The 17,724-nt window shown below is 44.4% G+C and overlaps 1 protein-coding gene across 4 annotated transcripts in view; it reads left to right on the forward strand.

Annotated features, from left to right (window-relative positions):
* frmd3 (FERM domain containing 3) overlaps positions 1–17,724 on the forward strand; it is a 73,433-nt gene that overhangs the window by 39,335 nt on the left and 16,374 nt on the right. For 3 of the 4 annotated variants that reach the window (XM_029717892.1, XM_029717893.1, XM_029717894.1), the window contains exons 4-10: positions 5,913–5,991; positions 10,424–10,521; positions 12,685–12,808; positions 14,033–14,120; positions 15,553–15,641; positions 15,757–15,820; positions 16,022–16,054. In XM_029717892.1, the coding sequence (XP_029573752.1) occupies positions 5,913–5,991; positions 10,424–10,521; positions 12,685–12,808; positions 14,033–14,120; positions 15,553–15,641; positions 15,757–15,820; positions 16,022–16,054 (575 nt within the window). The remainder of the gene's footprint in view (positions 1–5,912; positions 5,992–10,423; positions 10,522–12,684; positions 12,809–14,032; positions 14,121–15,552; positions 15,642–15,756; positions 15,821–16,021; positions 16,055–17,724) is intronic. The other variant, XM_029717895.1, reaches the window with a different exon arrangement.

A 17,724-nucleotide genomic window follows, 5' to 3' on the forward strand; every position in this document is an offset into this window, starting at 1 on the left:
AAGGGAGGGAGAGGAAGAGAGAAAAAGGCAGTTAGAGAAAGAGGGAGTTCGGATGAAGAGAGAGGGAGTACGGATGGAGAGAGAGGGAGTACGGGGGCAGATGGACAGACAGGGAGTACGGGGGCAGATGGAGAGAGAGGGAGTACGGGGGCAGATGGAGAGAGAGACGGTGGCAAAAAGAGATCAGATTGGATGAGAAAGAGAAGACGATGGAGAGATGAGATATGTATGGAGTTAAAGATAGACAGAGAACTTGTAAGGGAAGTATAGACAGAATGTGGGAGTGATTGAGAGGATGAGACAAAAGGATGGAGGGTGGGTTCTTGATATGTCTGAGCTGAACTGACACTTCCCATATCCCTCTGGCGAGTTTCCTTCACACATTAGGTGTGTGTGTGTACATGTGCGTGTGTGCGTGCCTACTTATGTGTGTGTTTGGCAATAGGGTCCTCTGGAAATGTTATTAAATATCACTCTGTTCCTCAAGACTCAGGAATAAGCAGCTTAGGTTATTTAGGATCTTTGTTTTTATTATTATTGATCTTCTGTCTGTTTCTCCAGATAATGCCACTGAGAATTCAGCTGGTATATACGGGAACTTTAGTCAACTCAGTCAGCACTGGCACTCAGTGATGACTTCCTCCTGTTTTTCAACCTATCGATCATGGTGTGAGTCCCAAATGGCACCCTATTTCCACATATAGTGGACGCATAGGGCTCTGGTCAAAAGTAGTGTACTATACAGTATAGGGAATAGTGGTACAAGTTGGGACGAAACCCCTCCATCATGTATGTCTTCTTCGCTGTCCTCTTTGGGCTAGAATTATGAAACATCACTTTATAGGACTTCAAGTTCAAAGCAAACAAATACTTGTGTCCTCCAGGGCATTTTTCACTCTAAATGCATGCTCTCTATGCTCTCTCAATTCAATTTCAATTTAAGGGCTTTATTAGCATGGGAAACATGTTTACATTGCCAAAGCAAGTGAAATAGATCATAAACAAAAGTGAAACAAACAATAAAAATGAACAGTAAACATTACAATCACAAAAGTTCCAAAAGGATAATGACATTTCAAATGTCATATTATGTCTATATACAGTGTTGTAATGATATGCAAATAATTAAAGTACAAAATGAAAAATAAACATAAATATAGGTTGTATTTACAATGGTGTTTGTTCTTCACTGGTTGCCCTTTTCTTGTGGCAACAGTTCACAAATATTGCTGCTGTGATGGCACACTGTGGTATTTCACCCAATAGATATGGGAGTTCTTTGTGGGTCTGTGTAATCTGAGGTAAATATGTGTCTCTAATATGGTCATACATTTGGCAGGAGGTTAGGAAGTGCAGCTCATAGCCTGTCTTCTCTTGAGAGACAGGTCGGCCTTCGGCAGCCTTTCTCAATGCAAAGGCTATGCTCACTGAGTCTGTACATAGTCAAAGATTTCCTTAAGTTTGGGTCAGTCACAGAGGTCAGGTATTCCAACTTTCCTTCCGTGGCCTCCAACTGCTCTTAAATGCAAGTAAACTAAGTGCATGCTCTTCAACCAATCACTGCCCGAACCTTCCCGCCCGTCCAGCATCACTACTCTGGACGGTTCTGACTTAGAATATGTCGACAACTACAAATACCGAGGTGTCTGGTTAGACCGGCTTCCTATTTCGCAACAAAGCATCCTTCACTCATGCTGCCAAACATACCTTCGTAAAACTGACCATCCTACCGATCCTCGACTTCGGCGATGTCATTTACAAAATAGCCTCCAACACTCTACTCAACAAATTGGATGCAGTCTATCACAGTGCCATCCGTTTTGTCACCAAAGCCCCATACACTACCCACCACTGCGACCTGTACGATCTCGTTGGCTGGCCCTCACTTCATACTCGTCGCCAAACCCACTGGCTCCAGGTCATCTACAAGTCTCTGCTAGGTAAAGCCCCGCCTTATCTCAGCTCATTGGTCACCATAGCAGCACCCACCCGTAGCACGCGCTCCAGCAGGTATATCTCACTGGTCACCCCCAAAGCCAATTCTTCCTTTGGCCGCCTCTCCTTCCAGTTCTCTGCTGCCAATGACTGGAACGAACTGCAAAAATCTCTGAAGCTGGAGACTCTTATCTCCCTCACTAGCTTTAAGCACCAGCTGTCAGAGCAGCTCACAGATCACTGCACCTGTACATAGCCCATCTGTAAATAGCCCATCCAATCTACCTCATCCCCATACTGTATTTATTTATTTATTTATCGTGCTCCTTTGCACCCTAGTATCTCTACTTGCACATTCATCTTCTGCACATCTACCATTCCAGTGTTTAATTGCTATATTGTAATTACTTCGCCACCATGGCCTATTTATTGCCTTATCTCTCTTATCCTACCTCATTTGCACATGCTGTGTATAGATTTTTCTACTTTATTACTGATTGTAGGTTTGTTTATTCCATGTGTAACTCTGTGTTGTTGAATGTGTCAAAGTACTTTGCTTTATCTTGGCCAGGTCGCAGTTGCAAATGAGAACTTGTTCTCATCTAGCCTACCTGGTTAAATAAAGGTGAAATAAATAAAAATAAATACAATTCTGTACTCTCTGTTTAGGGCCAAATAGCATTCTAGTTTGCTCTGTTTTTTGTTGTTGATTGTTTCCGATGTGTCAAGTAATTATCTTTTTGTTTTCTCATGATTTGGTTGGTTCTAATTCTGTTGCTGTCCTGGGGCTCTGTTTGTGTTTGTGAACAGAGCCCCAGGACCAGCTTGCTTAGGGGTCTCTTCTCCAGGTTAATTTCTCTGTAGATGATGGCTTTGTTATGGATGGTTTGGGAATAGCTTCCTTTTAGGTGGTTGTAGAATTTAACGTCTCTTTTCTGAATTTTGATCATTAGCGGGTATCGGCCTAATTCTGCTCTGCCCTCCAGGATGGAGAACCTGTCATCGTTAAAGTATGGGGATTCTATTGGGGGGATATAGGTAGCACATATGAGGATTTTTTTTTTCTGTTGAGATAATTTCCTTATTAATTTCTAGACAGATGTAAAATGTTCCTGTTTTGATTAATTTAATAGAGTGGGTTAGGTCTGCTCTATACCAAATGTAGGATGAAAATGTCTGTATTTCCAATTTCTTTGATGAAGTCTGGGTTCCTGCTCTTTAGGCCAAAGGCAGATGACCTCAGACCTTGTATATTCCAGGATGAGCTTTGTATTCCATAGTGTCTAGTGTTGTTTTTGTGTGGTTTAGGCCCGGACCATCACAGTAGGTGTGAGCAGAGCATGTTGAGCATCTGATACATACCTCTTAGGTGGCAGGATGGGGCTTGGGCGGGTGTAATAGTGGGGGTTGGGCCTGTTGCTCTGCTCACGGCCTGGGCATATGTCCTGCTGTCATGTTGAGGTCCTTGCCGCAGGGGCCGGGGAGATGGGGTGGGCAGACGGGGCATAGGTCTGATATGGGGGAGGTCTATATAGGGTGTGGCCAGGTTTTGCTTGGGGTGGTCTTGGCTGGTTGGGGTGTGGCTGGTGATGCTGTAGTCTGGGTGTAGGTCCTCTTGGCGTGGGTTTTTCTCGCTGCAGGTCCTTCAGGAGGGGGTTTTGCATGTCTGGGAGGGTGTCTCGCTGGTCTGGGCGGGGTGTCTGTTGCTCTGTTGCTCCTGTGTGAGGTGCTGGGGCTACGGTTGAGGGTAACGTCCTTCAGGGTCTTGGTAAAAGTTGGGATTGCTGCCTTGTAGAGGTGGACCTGGTTGGAAAGGCTGTTCAAGTCCAGGGTGGAGTGGTGGGCCAGGTAGACATTAGGTTTTGAGGCACAGTCGCGCAAAATGCTTGCATTCACCCACTATATGGTAGCAGGGTGAAAGTATTTTCGTGGTAGCAGGGTGGAGATAACCACTGGTGCGTTGGGGGAAGTGGAAGAAGCTTTTTCAATCACTCCCTTGAGTGCTGTGGCCACCCTTTCCTGCTGGGCCCTCAGGTCATTTGTGTCCGTGTGAATGATGATGAAGCTGGGGGACCCTAGTCTGTTCTCTGACAACAACTCCAGGGCATGCCTAGTGTTTGCCCACCAGAGTTTAGCCACTTTGTGTTTGGGAAAAAGTTTTCCTCTTGAATGTATTTTCCATTTGAGTCAATGAGGAGCACAATCTTTGGCTTTTGTGTGTCCTCGGTGGATATGTGGGGGTTGTCAAGAGAGCTATCAGGGGAGCTGACAGGGGGCTGTTAGGAGGGGGTGTGGTCTGTTGGGTTGGTGGGTCCTGTGTTGTCTGTCCCATTGTGGTGTTGAGGTTGTGGTCCGGGTCTGAGGTGTGCTGTTCTGCTGGCTTTTCTGGGGGTGTCCTGTACTCTGTCACACCTCAGCTTTGTCACCTTCTCATTCAGTGCCTTGTGTGCCTCTTTAATTTCTCTCACCTCAGTCCGTAGAGCAGCCAGCTCTCTCAGACAGCCGTCCATCTCCACCTTCTGCCCTCCGGGTCTTGTTGGGGGGTGTTGTTGTGCTGGTCTGTTTTGTGGGTTTGTTCTGTCTGGATTGTGTGGACTAGCTCTCTGAGCTCCACCATGTCTCTCTCCAGCTCTGTGAATTTATCCCTCTCAATGATGGAGGAGCAGTGCAGTTGTGGGACCTGGGTGTGTTCAGTGCTGGGTTGGTGACTGTCCTCGTCTGCAGAACAGTTTGAAGAGCTGTGATCAGACTCGCTCCGGATGGGCGAGTCATCACAGAGAGAGAGCTTTTTCCTGCTGTGCTCTCTCTTTGATCCTGTAAGTCCTGCTGGAACTGAATGAGGATGCCCTGCACCATTACTGTCCCAGACTTGTACACGTTGACAGAGGTTGTTTCAATTTCCTCAGTGTCTAGTATTGTGAGTTTCCACCCTGGGCCAATACCCTCTCTCATGACATAAGGGTAGTGTGCTCTTATAGCACTGTGCCATGCCTGGTCTGTGTGGAACACTAAGTTGCTTACGTTCCCCTCTGTCTAGCAGTCAGCAAATAGTGTCTCTGTATTGTCCTTATTATGTTCAGTGTTATTTTTAATATCCATGGGGTACCGTGTTGTAATGACCTCTGCCCAGGGATAAGCCATGGGGGCTTCAGAGGCCTCTGCATTTGGGTGGGGGGAGCTGTGGAACTCTCCTGCCATTGTTAGGCTCAAGAGTTTTCACACCTCTTACTTCACACTTCAGTGCTAATTGAAGTTGCAGCGAGGTCAGTTCTGTCCTAGCAGCTTGGTAGCTTAGTAGCCTTATTTATTAAGCTTTATATAACACAATTACCTAGAGATTATTGTCTTTTACTTTTGCCTTCAGAAGTAGGTTCAGACTGAACATTATTCACTCAGTGTTGTGTTGGATGGTATTTCCAGGTTCCACTGTGTTTCTTCTGCAAGTTTTGGTTTGTTAGAAGTTTTTTCATGATAGTCCTTGGTAGTAATAGTCCATTCAGGTAATTTTGTCCCGAAATCAAGGTTTTAGGTGTGGAATTGTGATGTGGATTGAAGGTTTTGATGTTGAGGTTAGTATCCTGTATAAGAGCCTTGTGAAAAAATGGAAGTTTATCTACATTTATCCAACTCTCATCTGTTTGCAGAGGAGCCCAGGAGAAAATATAGTTAGAAAAGCAAACGGGTTCATCTTTTACTCATTAGCGTGTGAGCGTGTGTGTGAGTACCCATGAAAGAGTCCTGCTCATCGCTAGCAGTTAAATACCTCCTCTGTGAGTGTGAATAATTACAGTCATGATCATTAACAAATGAATGATCAAAAATAGTCTCACTCTGTCTATCTTCTCTCTCTCCCGTTCTCTCTCTCTCTCTCTCTCTCTTTCTCTCTCTATTTTCTCTCTGTCCCTCTTGTCTCTCCTCTCTTCTTCCCTCTTTCATCTCTTTTCTCACGCTCCTTTTTTTGTGTTTGTTTTTAACAGCTCAGCAGCCCTACACAATGTGCTTCCGGGTCAAATTCTACCCTCACGAGCCAATGAAGATCAAAGAGGAGCTCACCAGGTAGTGACCTTGATGCTGATTGGCTAGAGAACACTTGTCATTCATTCCCTACAGTATGACTGGTCCCTAACATTATCCGAGGCTGTCTAAGCGAGCAGACAGGAGGGTATTTGATGATGGCCTTTTCTGGTTCTATTTCATGGACAATTTGGCAGGCGATGCTGGGATAACTGCTGCTCTCTCCCAGCCCTGTCGGAAATGTACATGCTAAAAACATATTGGAAATACAAATATTAAACACTAACACATTTTATTGTAATACAAATTGAATTGTAACATGTTAAAAATGCTTTCTACCCGTCTTTGCTTTCAACAAACACCTGAAAACTGTTTTCGCTCGAGACATGAACCTCAGCAGTTGTGTATTGCAGACATCACAGAGAAGTGTTAGGAACTGCTCAGGGTTTTGTGATCTGTTGAGAGAGAGAGAGAGAGAGAGAGAGAGAGAGAGAGGAGAGAGAGAGAGAGAGAGAGAGAGAGAGAGAGAGAGAGAGAGAGAGAGAGAGAGAGAGAGAGAGAGAGAGAGAGAGAGAGGAGAGAGAGGAGAGAGAGAGAGAGAGAGAGAGAGAGAGAGAGAGAGAGAAGAGAGAGAGGAGAGAGAGAGAGAGAGAGAGAGAGAGAGAGAGAGAGAGAGGAGAGAGAGAGAGAGAGAGAGAGAGAGAGAGGAGAGAGAGAGAGAGAGAGAGGAGAGAGAGAGGAGAGGAGAGAGAGAGGAGAGGAGAGAGAGGAGAGAGAGAGAGGAGGAGAGGAGAGAGAGAGAGAGAGAGAGAGATATATCAGTGATTACTATGTACCTGTTCTCCCAGCATGCTGCATGCTCTCCATCTGAGATGTGAAGCATCTCTCTATCCCTCCCTTCAGATGCTCCTTCTTAGTGTTTTTCATCTCTGGCTGTTGTGTAAAGTGCTATTTGACATGGAGGTAAGAGCACCATTAGCTCCAGAGGTAAAGTGCCGTGGAACAAGAGTTTGAGAGTCTAGGGGTTGGGGGGGGGTGGAGCGGGGACCTCTAGGGGCAGAAGTAGGGCTCTCCAACCCCAAACAGCAGCATTAGAGCTTGGCCATTAGTGACGCATGGCGCTGGTCACTGGAGCATACACAGAGGCCTCTGAGTCTAAACTCTCTCGGTGTCTAACATGATGTAGTACGCATCACAGGGTGCTATGGAGGTCTACATCACCCTAGAATTCACCATTCAATCGTCTGCATGGTCTCAGAGCCGCTTGGAAATGTGTCTGACTAAGTATCAGTGCAGTAAATACATTCCAGACTATTACATATGAAATACAGTAATGTAATACAGTAATGTAATACAGTACAAAAAAAATGCAGTACTGCACATGCACATTCATAGAAGATTCTATATTGGAGTGTATTCATTCTACTAGTCTGTGTAGTGTTTCTGGTTGCAACAGTGGCTGTGTTGTTGTTGTGGATCAATGTGCTGTCCCCATAGTAATCTGAGTGCATGGTTGACTTCACACATTCAACCACATGACAAGTCCTAGAAAGAGAGCCAGAGGACAATAGTTAGAGATAGTTACATCACAGAGAAAAGAGTGACAGAGTCTTTGAGAAGAGGAGATATGGAGTGTGTTACAGACATACTACATTTGAATGGATTTAATGTTAAAGAGAATGGCCACACAGATTTTAAAGTTTGTTTTAGAGAGAGCCAAGGAATATAGTTATAGTCTATTATTGGAAAGAGGAATATTTCCTTGTGAATATGGGTAGATTGTCACAAACTTCAAAATGAGCGGACCAAGGCGCAGCGTGCATTGAGTTCCACATCTTTTTAATACAAAGTGAAACTAGAAACAAAACCACAAAACTTACAAAGAACGTGAAGATGTAGTGCCCAAACACACTAACACAAACAATATCCCACAAAGCAGGTGGGAGATAGGGCTTCCTAAATATGATCCCCAATTAGAGGCAACGATTACCAGCTGCCTCTAATTGGGAACCATACAAAACCACCAACCGAGAAATACACATTCTAGAACACTCCCCTAGTCACACCCTGACCTAAACCACTATAGAGAATCCAAGGGCTCTCTATGGTCAGGGCGTGACATAGATGTTATTGATCTGTCGGTAGCTCTAGTTATACCAGACAACCTTTATAAATAAACCCATTGAAACGCAGTCGGCTTTTTAGTTCCATTGAATTTTTCATGTTTTTCTTTTAATCGGCCTTGCTCGGGTTTAGTCCCTGCATCTGTGGGTGAGTGTGTGCCGTCTCTGTGTGTGTGGATTAGTACAAGTTGAGTCAGTGTTCTTTGTGTGCGTGCATGCATGTTTGTTTCTGACGTGATTATGTAGGTTGTCAGTTGCCTCTGGAAGTTTTCTGGACAATGCCACTCTCCATGGTTTCTATGGTACAGATGTCTATGGTTTTTCATCTTCTCTCCAGTAACGGGACACATTTGCACAAGTAATAACTATTGAAGCCGTGTCCATAGTAACTGTGGTAGAGGTCGCCATGGTAACCGATCTCTTGTAGGGGTGATTCCCATAGCAACTGATCTCGGAGTGGTATAATTAATGGCAATGGCACATTGGTTTTAAAAATGCTTTTAGTGGATGTGGATACTGTCTTTATGGGTCATGACATGGTTCTACCACCATAGTATGTTGTTTATAAATTATACTTGTGTTGAAGACCATTCATGTCATGTAAAGTGTGACAATTATGATGATGGAGTTTGATCATTAGTTTGACAGTACATTCGGAAAGTATTCAGACCCCTTGACTTTTTCCACATTTTGTTACGTTACAGCCTTATTCTAAAATGGATTACATCGTTTTTTCCCTCACCAATCTACACACAATACCCCATAATGACAAAGAAAAAAATGTTTTTTAGAAATCTTAGCAAATGTATTCAAATAAAAAACTGACATATCACATTTACATAAGTATTCAGACCTTTTACTCAGTACTTTGTTGAAGCAACTTTGGCAGTGATTACAGCCAATAGTCTTCTTGGGTATGACGCTACAAGCTTGGCACACCTGTTATTGGGGAGTTTCTACCATTCTTCTCTACAGATCCACTCAAGCTCTGTCAGGTTGGATGGGGAGCTTCGCTGCACAGCTATTTTCAGGTCTCTCCAGAGATGTTTGATTGGGTTCATGTCCGGTCTCTGGCTGGGCCACTCAAGGAGATTCAGAGATTTGTCACAAAGCCACCACTCCTGCGTTGTCTTGGCTGTGTGCTTAGCATCGTTGTCCTGTTGGAAGGTGAACCTTCGCCCCAGTCTGAGGTCCTGAGCACTCTGGAGCAGGTTTTCATCTAGGATCTCTCTGTACATTGCTCCGTTCATCTTTCCCTCAATCATGGCTTGTCTCCCAGTCCCTACTGCTGAAAAACATCCCCACATCATGATGCTACCACCACCATGCTTCACTGCAGGGTTGGTGCCAATTTTCCTCCAAATGTGACGCTTGGCATTCAGGCCAAAGAGTTCAATCTTGGTTTCAACAGACCAGATAATTTTGTTTTTAGAGTTTATCAGTTTTAATCAAAAATAACAAACCGGGTGTTTTCCAGCATAGTGTTCAGCTACGCACTCCTGGTCTGAGAGTCCTTTAGGTGCCTTTTGGCAAACTCCAAGCGGGCTGTCATGTGCCTTTTACTGAGGAGTGGCTTCCGTCTGGCCACTCTATCATAAAGGCCTGATTGTTGGAGTGCTGCAGAGATGGTTGTCCTTCTGGAACGTTCTCCCATCTCCACAGAGGAACTCAGAAGCCCTTCTCCCCCGATTGCTCAGTTTTGCCGGGCGGACAGATACAGGAAGAGTCTTGGTTCCAAACTTCTTCCATTTAGGAATGATGGATGCCACTGTGTTCTTGGGGTTACTCTGGGTTACCTTCAATGCTGCAGACATGTTTTGGTACCCTTCCTCAGATCTGTGCCTCGACACAATCCTGTCTCACGGCTTGGTTTTTGCTCTGACATGTACTGTTAACTGTGGGACCTTATATAGACAGGTATGTGCCTATCCAAATCATGCCCATTTAATTGAATTTACCACAGGTGGACTCCAATCAAGTTGTAGGAACATCTCAAGGATGATCAATGGAAGCAGGATGCACCTGAGCTCAATTTTCTTGTCTCATGGTAAAGGGTCTGAATACTTATATAAATACTTTTTTATTTTATATATTTTTTTTAATAAATGTGCAAAAAAAAATCATTATGGGGTATATATTGTGTGTAGATTGATGAGGGGGGAAAAAGTACTTTAATCCATTTTAGAATAAGGCTGTAACGTAACAAAATATGGAAAAAGGTAAGGGGTCTGAATACTTTCCGAATGCACTGTATGCATTCAGCATGGCAGGCTACAGTGTATCTTGAGTAACCATGTGTCTATAAGCAGGCACAGTGTCTATGGTTGACCCCTGTATGCGTCTCTGTGCAGGTATCTACTCTATCTGCAGCTGAAGAGGGATGTCTACCACGGTCGTCTCTTGTGCCCCTTCGCTGACGCAGCCTACCTGGGGGCCTGTATCGTACAGGGTGAGCCCCGCTCTGACATCATCACACTCATTTACATGCACAGGAATTAACAATAGATTCGCTGTGATACCTGACTCATTAGTACGAGTACTTTCTCAAACGATATGAACCCTGGCCCTACTCTCCAAGCTGAGATCTCTCATCCCTACTCAAACGCTTCCGGCAGCAGATTAATACGACCTGACGGCAGCCCAGAGTAATACAACTTGACAGCAGCCCAGAGTAATACGACCTGACAGCAGCCCAGAGTAATACAACTTGACAGCAGCCCAGAGTAATACGACCTGACAGCAGCCCAGAGTAATACGACCTGACAGCAGCCCAGAGTAATACGACCTGACAGCAGCCCAGAGTAATACAACTTGAGAGAAGAAATGCAACCAGAGTAATACGACCTGACAGCAGCTCAGAGTAATACAACTTGACAGCAGCCCAGAGTAATACGACCTGACAGCAGCCCAGAGTAATACGACCTGACAGCAGCCCAGAGTAATACGACCTGACAGCAGCCCAGAGTAATACGACCTGACAGCAGCCCAGAGTAATACGACCTGACAGCAGCCCAGAGTAATACGACCTGACAGCAGCCCAGAGTAATACAACTTGACAGCAGCCCAGAGTAATACGACCTGACAGCAGCCCAGAGTAATACAACTTGACAGCAGCCCAGAGTAATACGACCTGACAGCAGCCCAGAGTAATACGACCTGACAGCAGCCCAGAATAATACAACTTGACAGCAGCCCAGAAAGCAGCAGTAATACGGACCTGACAGCAGCCCAGAGTAATACGACCTGACAGCAGCCCAGAGTAATACGACCTGACAGCAGCCCAGAGTAATACGACCTGACAGCAGCCCAGAGTAATACGACCTGACAGCAGCCCAGAATAATACAACCTGACAGCAGCCCAGAGTAATACGACCTGACAGCAGCCCAGAGTAATACGACCTGACAGCAGCCCAGAGTAATACGACCTGACAGCAGCCCAGAGTAATACGACCTGACAGCAGCCCAGAGTAATACGACCTGACAGCAGCCCAGAGTAATACAACTTGACAGCAGCCCAGAGTAATACGACCTGACAGCAGCCCAGAGTAATACAACTTGACAGCAGCCCAGAGTAACACAACTTGACAGCAGCCCAGAGTAATAGACCTCAACACTTAAGCTGACACACATCCAACCATCCCTGAACGACTCCACGGTGCCAATTAACAGCACAGTGAGAGTCTCAGGCTGGTAGTGTTTGATGTGGGTTCCAAAAGGATTGAACTATGTCATATCACTAACTAATCCCCATGTCTGTTACAACATACAGTATATCTTAGCCCCTACTCTTCTGATTGGCTAGGCTCCCTAGAGAGGAGAATATGATGAAGTGAGCTGAGGTAACTATGGATACGTCCCAAATGGCACCCCGTTCCCTATTTAGTGCACTCCATTTCACCAGGGTACCAGGGCAAAAAGTAGTGCACTATGTAGGGAATAGGGTGTCATTTGGAACACAGGCTAACTGACGTAGTTAAAGCACAGGGCCTCCTGCTGGTCGTTATCAGTATTGCTGTTTAATGAGAACAAGTCCCCATGCATACTTTGTTAGGCTGTTATTAAAGTGATGTGTGTTAGCTGCAGGATAAGCCTGTAATAAAGCTACAGGTACATTGCGCTGCTAACCGTTTTATAACACTCTGCGAACCATTTCATAACCCTCTGCTAACCATTTCATAACCCTCTGCTAACCATTTCATAACCACTGCTAACCATTTCATAACCCTCTGCTAACCATTTCATAACCCTCTGCTAACCATTTCATAACCCTCTGCTAACCATTTCATAACACTCTGCTAACCATTTCATAACCACTGCTAACCATTTCATAACCACTGCTAACCGATTCATAACCCTCTGCTAACATTTACATTTACATTTAAGTCATTTAGCAGACGCTCTTATCCAGAGCGACTTACAGTAGTGAATGCATACATTTTCATTTCATGCATTTTTTTTTTTTTTTTACTGGCCCCCCGTGGGAATCGAACCCACAACCCTGGCGTTGCACACACCATGCTGGCGTTGCAAACACCATGCTCTACCAACTGAGCTACAGGGAAGGCATAACCATGTTGTAACCCTCTGCTAACCATGTTATAACCCTTCCCAGCTGAACTAGGGGACTTTGACCAAGACGAACACCCGCCAGACTACATCCAAGACTTCAAACTGTTCCCCAAGCAGTCGCTTAAACTGGAGAGGAAGATCATCGATATTCACAAGAATGAGCTGAGGTATTGTGGGATTTGTAGTCTAACAACTACAGTGTCTAACAACTACAACACTGAGACACCTTGACACCTGAATACAACAGCATCCACTGTAAACACTAAGTTGGCATCATGACATCAGCAGAATTTTACTTAGATTTTACTGACTTCCTCTCTTCTTCTTCTCAGCTGCTATTAAACAGTAATAGGGTCCCAGATGGTTTTACAACCTTATGAATTTTTCGCTACACCTGCATTTTATAATTCTTTGCCAGCACATCATAAATAGTGCAAATACCACTGAAGCGAAACTGTAAAACACGTCATCGACTCCAGCAGCTGATCTAACCATATCTCTACCATGCAGACACTCACAGATACACACACACAGGCAGACACACGCAGACACACACGCAGACACACACGCAGACACACACAGACACACGCAGACACACACAGACACATACAGACACATACAGACACATACAGACACATACAGACACATACAGACACATACAGACACATACAGACACAGACACATACAGACACATACAGACACATGGAGACACATACAGATGCAAGCAGACACACATACTGACACATACAGATACATACAGACACATACAGACACATACAGATACATACAGATACATACAGACACATACAGACACACGGAGACACATACAGATGCAAGCAGACACATACAGACACATGGAGACACATACAGACACACACACACTCACACATACAGATACATAAAGCCATTGCTGATCCCATGTCCCTGTCCCAGATGATGTAATGTGGCTGGCTGGGACCAGCGTGTTGTGTTTACAGGCGTTATAATATAAACTGAGGCTCAGGCAGTTTGATTTAGAGCCAACAGCAGAGAAGCAGCATGCGTCACCTAGGTGCCTTTGCCAAGCACCACTTCAACTAATGAACGTAAGCAAAGACTCATTACTCCAAATACAAGCTGCTGAGCAACATCTCTGGTAATCTAGAGATGGGTTAACACTGAGCTAACGACAACAAGAGAAATGTAAAGCTAGCATTAGAATATCCTTCTACATTATAGTTGTATTTCTCAGACATTACTTTAGCATTGACAGACATGATTTGTGTTTATGGAGCACTCACCTCAAACACAAAGCGGTTTCTATTGGGGTAATAACTGTGTCCCATGTCTGTTACACCGATGGTGTAAAACCAGCCTGTAGGTTTGCTGCTAACTGTTCTCCTATCCCACAGGGGGCAGTGTTCTGCTCTGGCCGAGCTTCATCTCCTCCAGAGGGCACACAACCTGGAGACATACGGAGTGGACCCTCACCCCTGCAAGGTCCCTCACACCACTTCTCCCTCAAACTCTCACCTTTATTTTCCATGTCCTTTATTCCAGTGTAGCAACTGTGACTTATAATCAATGATTGTACGATTGATTAAACAGCTTGTATTGAGTTGTCAGTCCACATTAACATGTAGTCTGTTCCTCTGCTTCCCTCTCATCCTCTCTGGCTGAGTTTACACAGGCTGACATATTCTGATCTTTTTTTCACAAAGCTCAAAAAAAATCTGATATGAAAAGATCTGATGTGATTGGTCAAAAGACCAGTTAGTGGAAAAAATATCAGAATTGTGCTGCCTGTGTAAACGCAGCCATAGTGACTCACTGTGTGAATGGGAAACTCTGACATCCAGGGTATCAAAGCACTCTAAGCTGATTAAAGGAGATATTTAATTTATTTTGTTTGAGGATTCGCTTATCTGTTCTGCTTGTGTCATAAAGACCATTTAATTCAGGAATGAACTGCAGCTGTGGCTTAAGCCTGAGTCAGTGTATCACCATCTATTTACTGCAGCCAGAGAGGATGAGAGGGAAGCCGTTTCCATCACAGCCGTCATGTTCCACTCATTAAGAAACACACTGTCCAAGCAGGAGACCGAGTTCAACACATAGACAAACCATCCAATCAGAAAGAAAAAGGATGGAGTGTGAAATCAACAAAAATTGTCAGAGAATATTGAAATCAATTCGGTTTGAATGTTTGATGTGAGCAGACTACATGTTTACTGTGCTGCAGAGGGAGGTTGCATGTGGTGATACAGTAGTTACAGTAGAATACTCTTGGCAGGAATCTACTGTATGAAATATGCTTTGGTTCATATGTTATCAAGAGGATTATCTATCATATGTTCCCATGGATTTGAATTATCGGTACGTTTTACATACATTTGGATTGTAGAAGTCTATGGGAACAATTTTTGTAGAGTAGCCATTGCCATGGCGACAACGCTTCACTTGCTGACAGTCTTCCTGTATCCCAGAATGCCAAGTTCTGCTGCCTCTCAGCCTGTGATCTGATAAGGGGCAGGTAGACGATTCCACCAACCTCTGGTCCAGAGTCAGATATTATTTAATCCCCGTAATTGATAAGGATTTGGGAGGAGCTTATCTCATCCTAGATCTGTGGTTAATAATAATAATAATAATATAAATTGCAGAGCGCTTTTCATTTAGAGATATAAATCACAAAGCTCTTGACATGAGCAACCAACAGTTCAGAAAACTATTTTCGGAAGCTGATACATGACTGTACGACAGTGAGGCTTGCATTGGAATGACGTGTAGTCAGAAAGAGTAAGACGAGTCATTTTCAGCCTTCTGCGGTGATAAATATTGAGATCGCCTCCTCGGCAGCTGTCTGTGCATGCCTGATTGGTATACATGGGTAACTTCTACCTTCACAGAGCTTTGCTGTGTGTGTCTGCAGGACTTCACAGGATCCACAGCCTTCCTGGGATTTACTGCCACTGGGTTTGTGGTGTTCCAGGGAAACAAGAGAATCCACCTGCTCAAATGGTAACCCTTCACCTCTCCCCTCTCACCAATAACCTCTAACCTATGACCTCTTCACTACCAGAACATTGGTGGTCTGATTCTTCAGTCTCATAATTGCCATTGTTTACTATTCTAGGGCTGATGTCAACAAACTGAAGTTTGAGGGGAAAACATTCTATGTCATTGGAATTCAGAAAGAGGTACGTCACAAAATCTCTTTGTGTTTGCAAACACAAAAATCGATTTTGTAAATATATTTCCTACCAGAGATTTTCTCCAACATAACTCTGTAGTATAATATCAGTCACGTCCTGTGTCTCTATGTTCTACTGTGTGAGTGTGAATGTCTCTGTATTTCTAATGTGAGACTTGAGTGTGAGAGTAATTTGTTGCACTTTCAGATCTCTCTCACGGGCAGGATGCACTGTAACATGGTGGGTGTACAATGTCTAACCCCACACCCCTGTCCTGACATCTCCCATGCCTAAAATCAACTAGTAGGATATCATCAAAAAGGAATGGAACTATAGTCGAATCGGAGCCCCAAAGTCATTCTACATTCTACATGACATTGAGCTTGTTTGAGTAAAAATCAACAGGTCTCAGGGAAGGTGGTTTGTAGTAATACGTGGTGTTTAGCCAGCTGACATGTACCACAGAGAGTCTTTGTGAGCCATTCAATGGATGTAATGTTTTCAGAACTGGCCTCACTCTCTATATACTCTCTTAAAGATATCTTTCTTCTATCATTCTATTGGCGATTATCTCTGTCTGGGCTGTAGTTCCACTCTGCCATCGGCTGCCTGTCCTGCCTCAATGCCTGAGATCTAGACAGATACATTGATGCTCAGCTGTAGTTAATGTTCAGTCCAGTCTCACGGATTAGCCTGCTGCTTTATAATACACACAAACACACATGCACACACACACACACACACACACACACACACACACACACACACACACACACACACACACACACACACACACACACACACAGGTGCATTGTACTTTCATTAAAACATTCAATTTGGTCCTCTGGGGCCTGAACGTCTGCTGTTTTTGGGGAAACCAGATTTTTGCACTTTCTGAGCAATGAGTGACATAAACCAGGTGTGTGCACTCTGATCAATGAGTGACATAAACCAGGTGTGTGCACTCTCTGATCAATGAGTGACATAAACCAGGTGTGTGCACTCTGATCAATGAGTGACATAAACCAGGTGTGTGCACTCTGAGCGATGAGTGACATAAACCAGGTGTGTGCACTCTGAGCGATGAGTGACATAAACCAGGTGTGTGCACTCTGAGCGATGAGTGACATAAACCAGGTGTGTGCACTCTCTGAGCAATGAGTGACATAAACCAGGTATGTGCACTCTGAGCAATGAGTGACATAAACCAGGTGTGTGCACTCTCTGAGCAATGAGTGACATAAACCAGGTGTGTGGGTTAAAACAAAGATCTAAATCAACAGCTGGACATGTCATTTCAGACAGCTTTATGGCAGCTCATTTCAGACAGCTTTATGGCAGCTCATTTCAGACAGCTTTATGGCAGCTCATTTCAGACAGCTTTATGGCAGCTCATTTCAGACAGCTTTATGGCAGCTCATTTCGCTTGTAGTTTGTTGGTCTGTCTGGCTGAAGATGCAGTTTTATCTTTGTGTTTCTGTCTCTTCTCTCTGTGTGTACATATCCATCGCTGGTGAGTAAACACACTCACACACACCATTGCATCCCCCCCAACACCCCAATGCCGACCCCTTCCAGACCTTCTCACATTCTCCACACCACGAAGAACCTCTCTGTTCTTCGCTCCCCCGGGTTGTTGTGTGGGTTGGGTTTGATTCATTTGATTTGACTGCTTGACTTTTTGTTGGACTGCTCTTTGGTCTTGGTGGTGCAGGACCGTTTGGTTTGACCATCATCAACCAATAGCATGGAGCACCCTGTGACGATTCGCTTTACTTCAGAAAAGAAATACATCCGTCAAATCTTATTATGTAATAAATGTTTAATGTCCTTAATTACTTAAACAGTTTGGCGGTTTGCTGAACTGTTTGTTTTCCTTGGTGTGTGCGTGCAAGTGTGCGTGTGCGTGT

This window comes from Salmo trutta, chromosome 27 (genome assembly GCF_901001165.1).
Source record: "Salmo trutta chromosome 27, fSalTru1.1, whole genome shotgun sequence".
Classification (NCBI taxonomy): Eukaryota; Metazoa; Chordata; class Actinopteri; order Salmoniformes; family Salmonidae; genus Salmo; species Salmo trutta.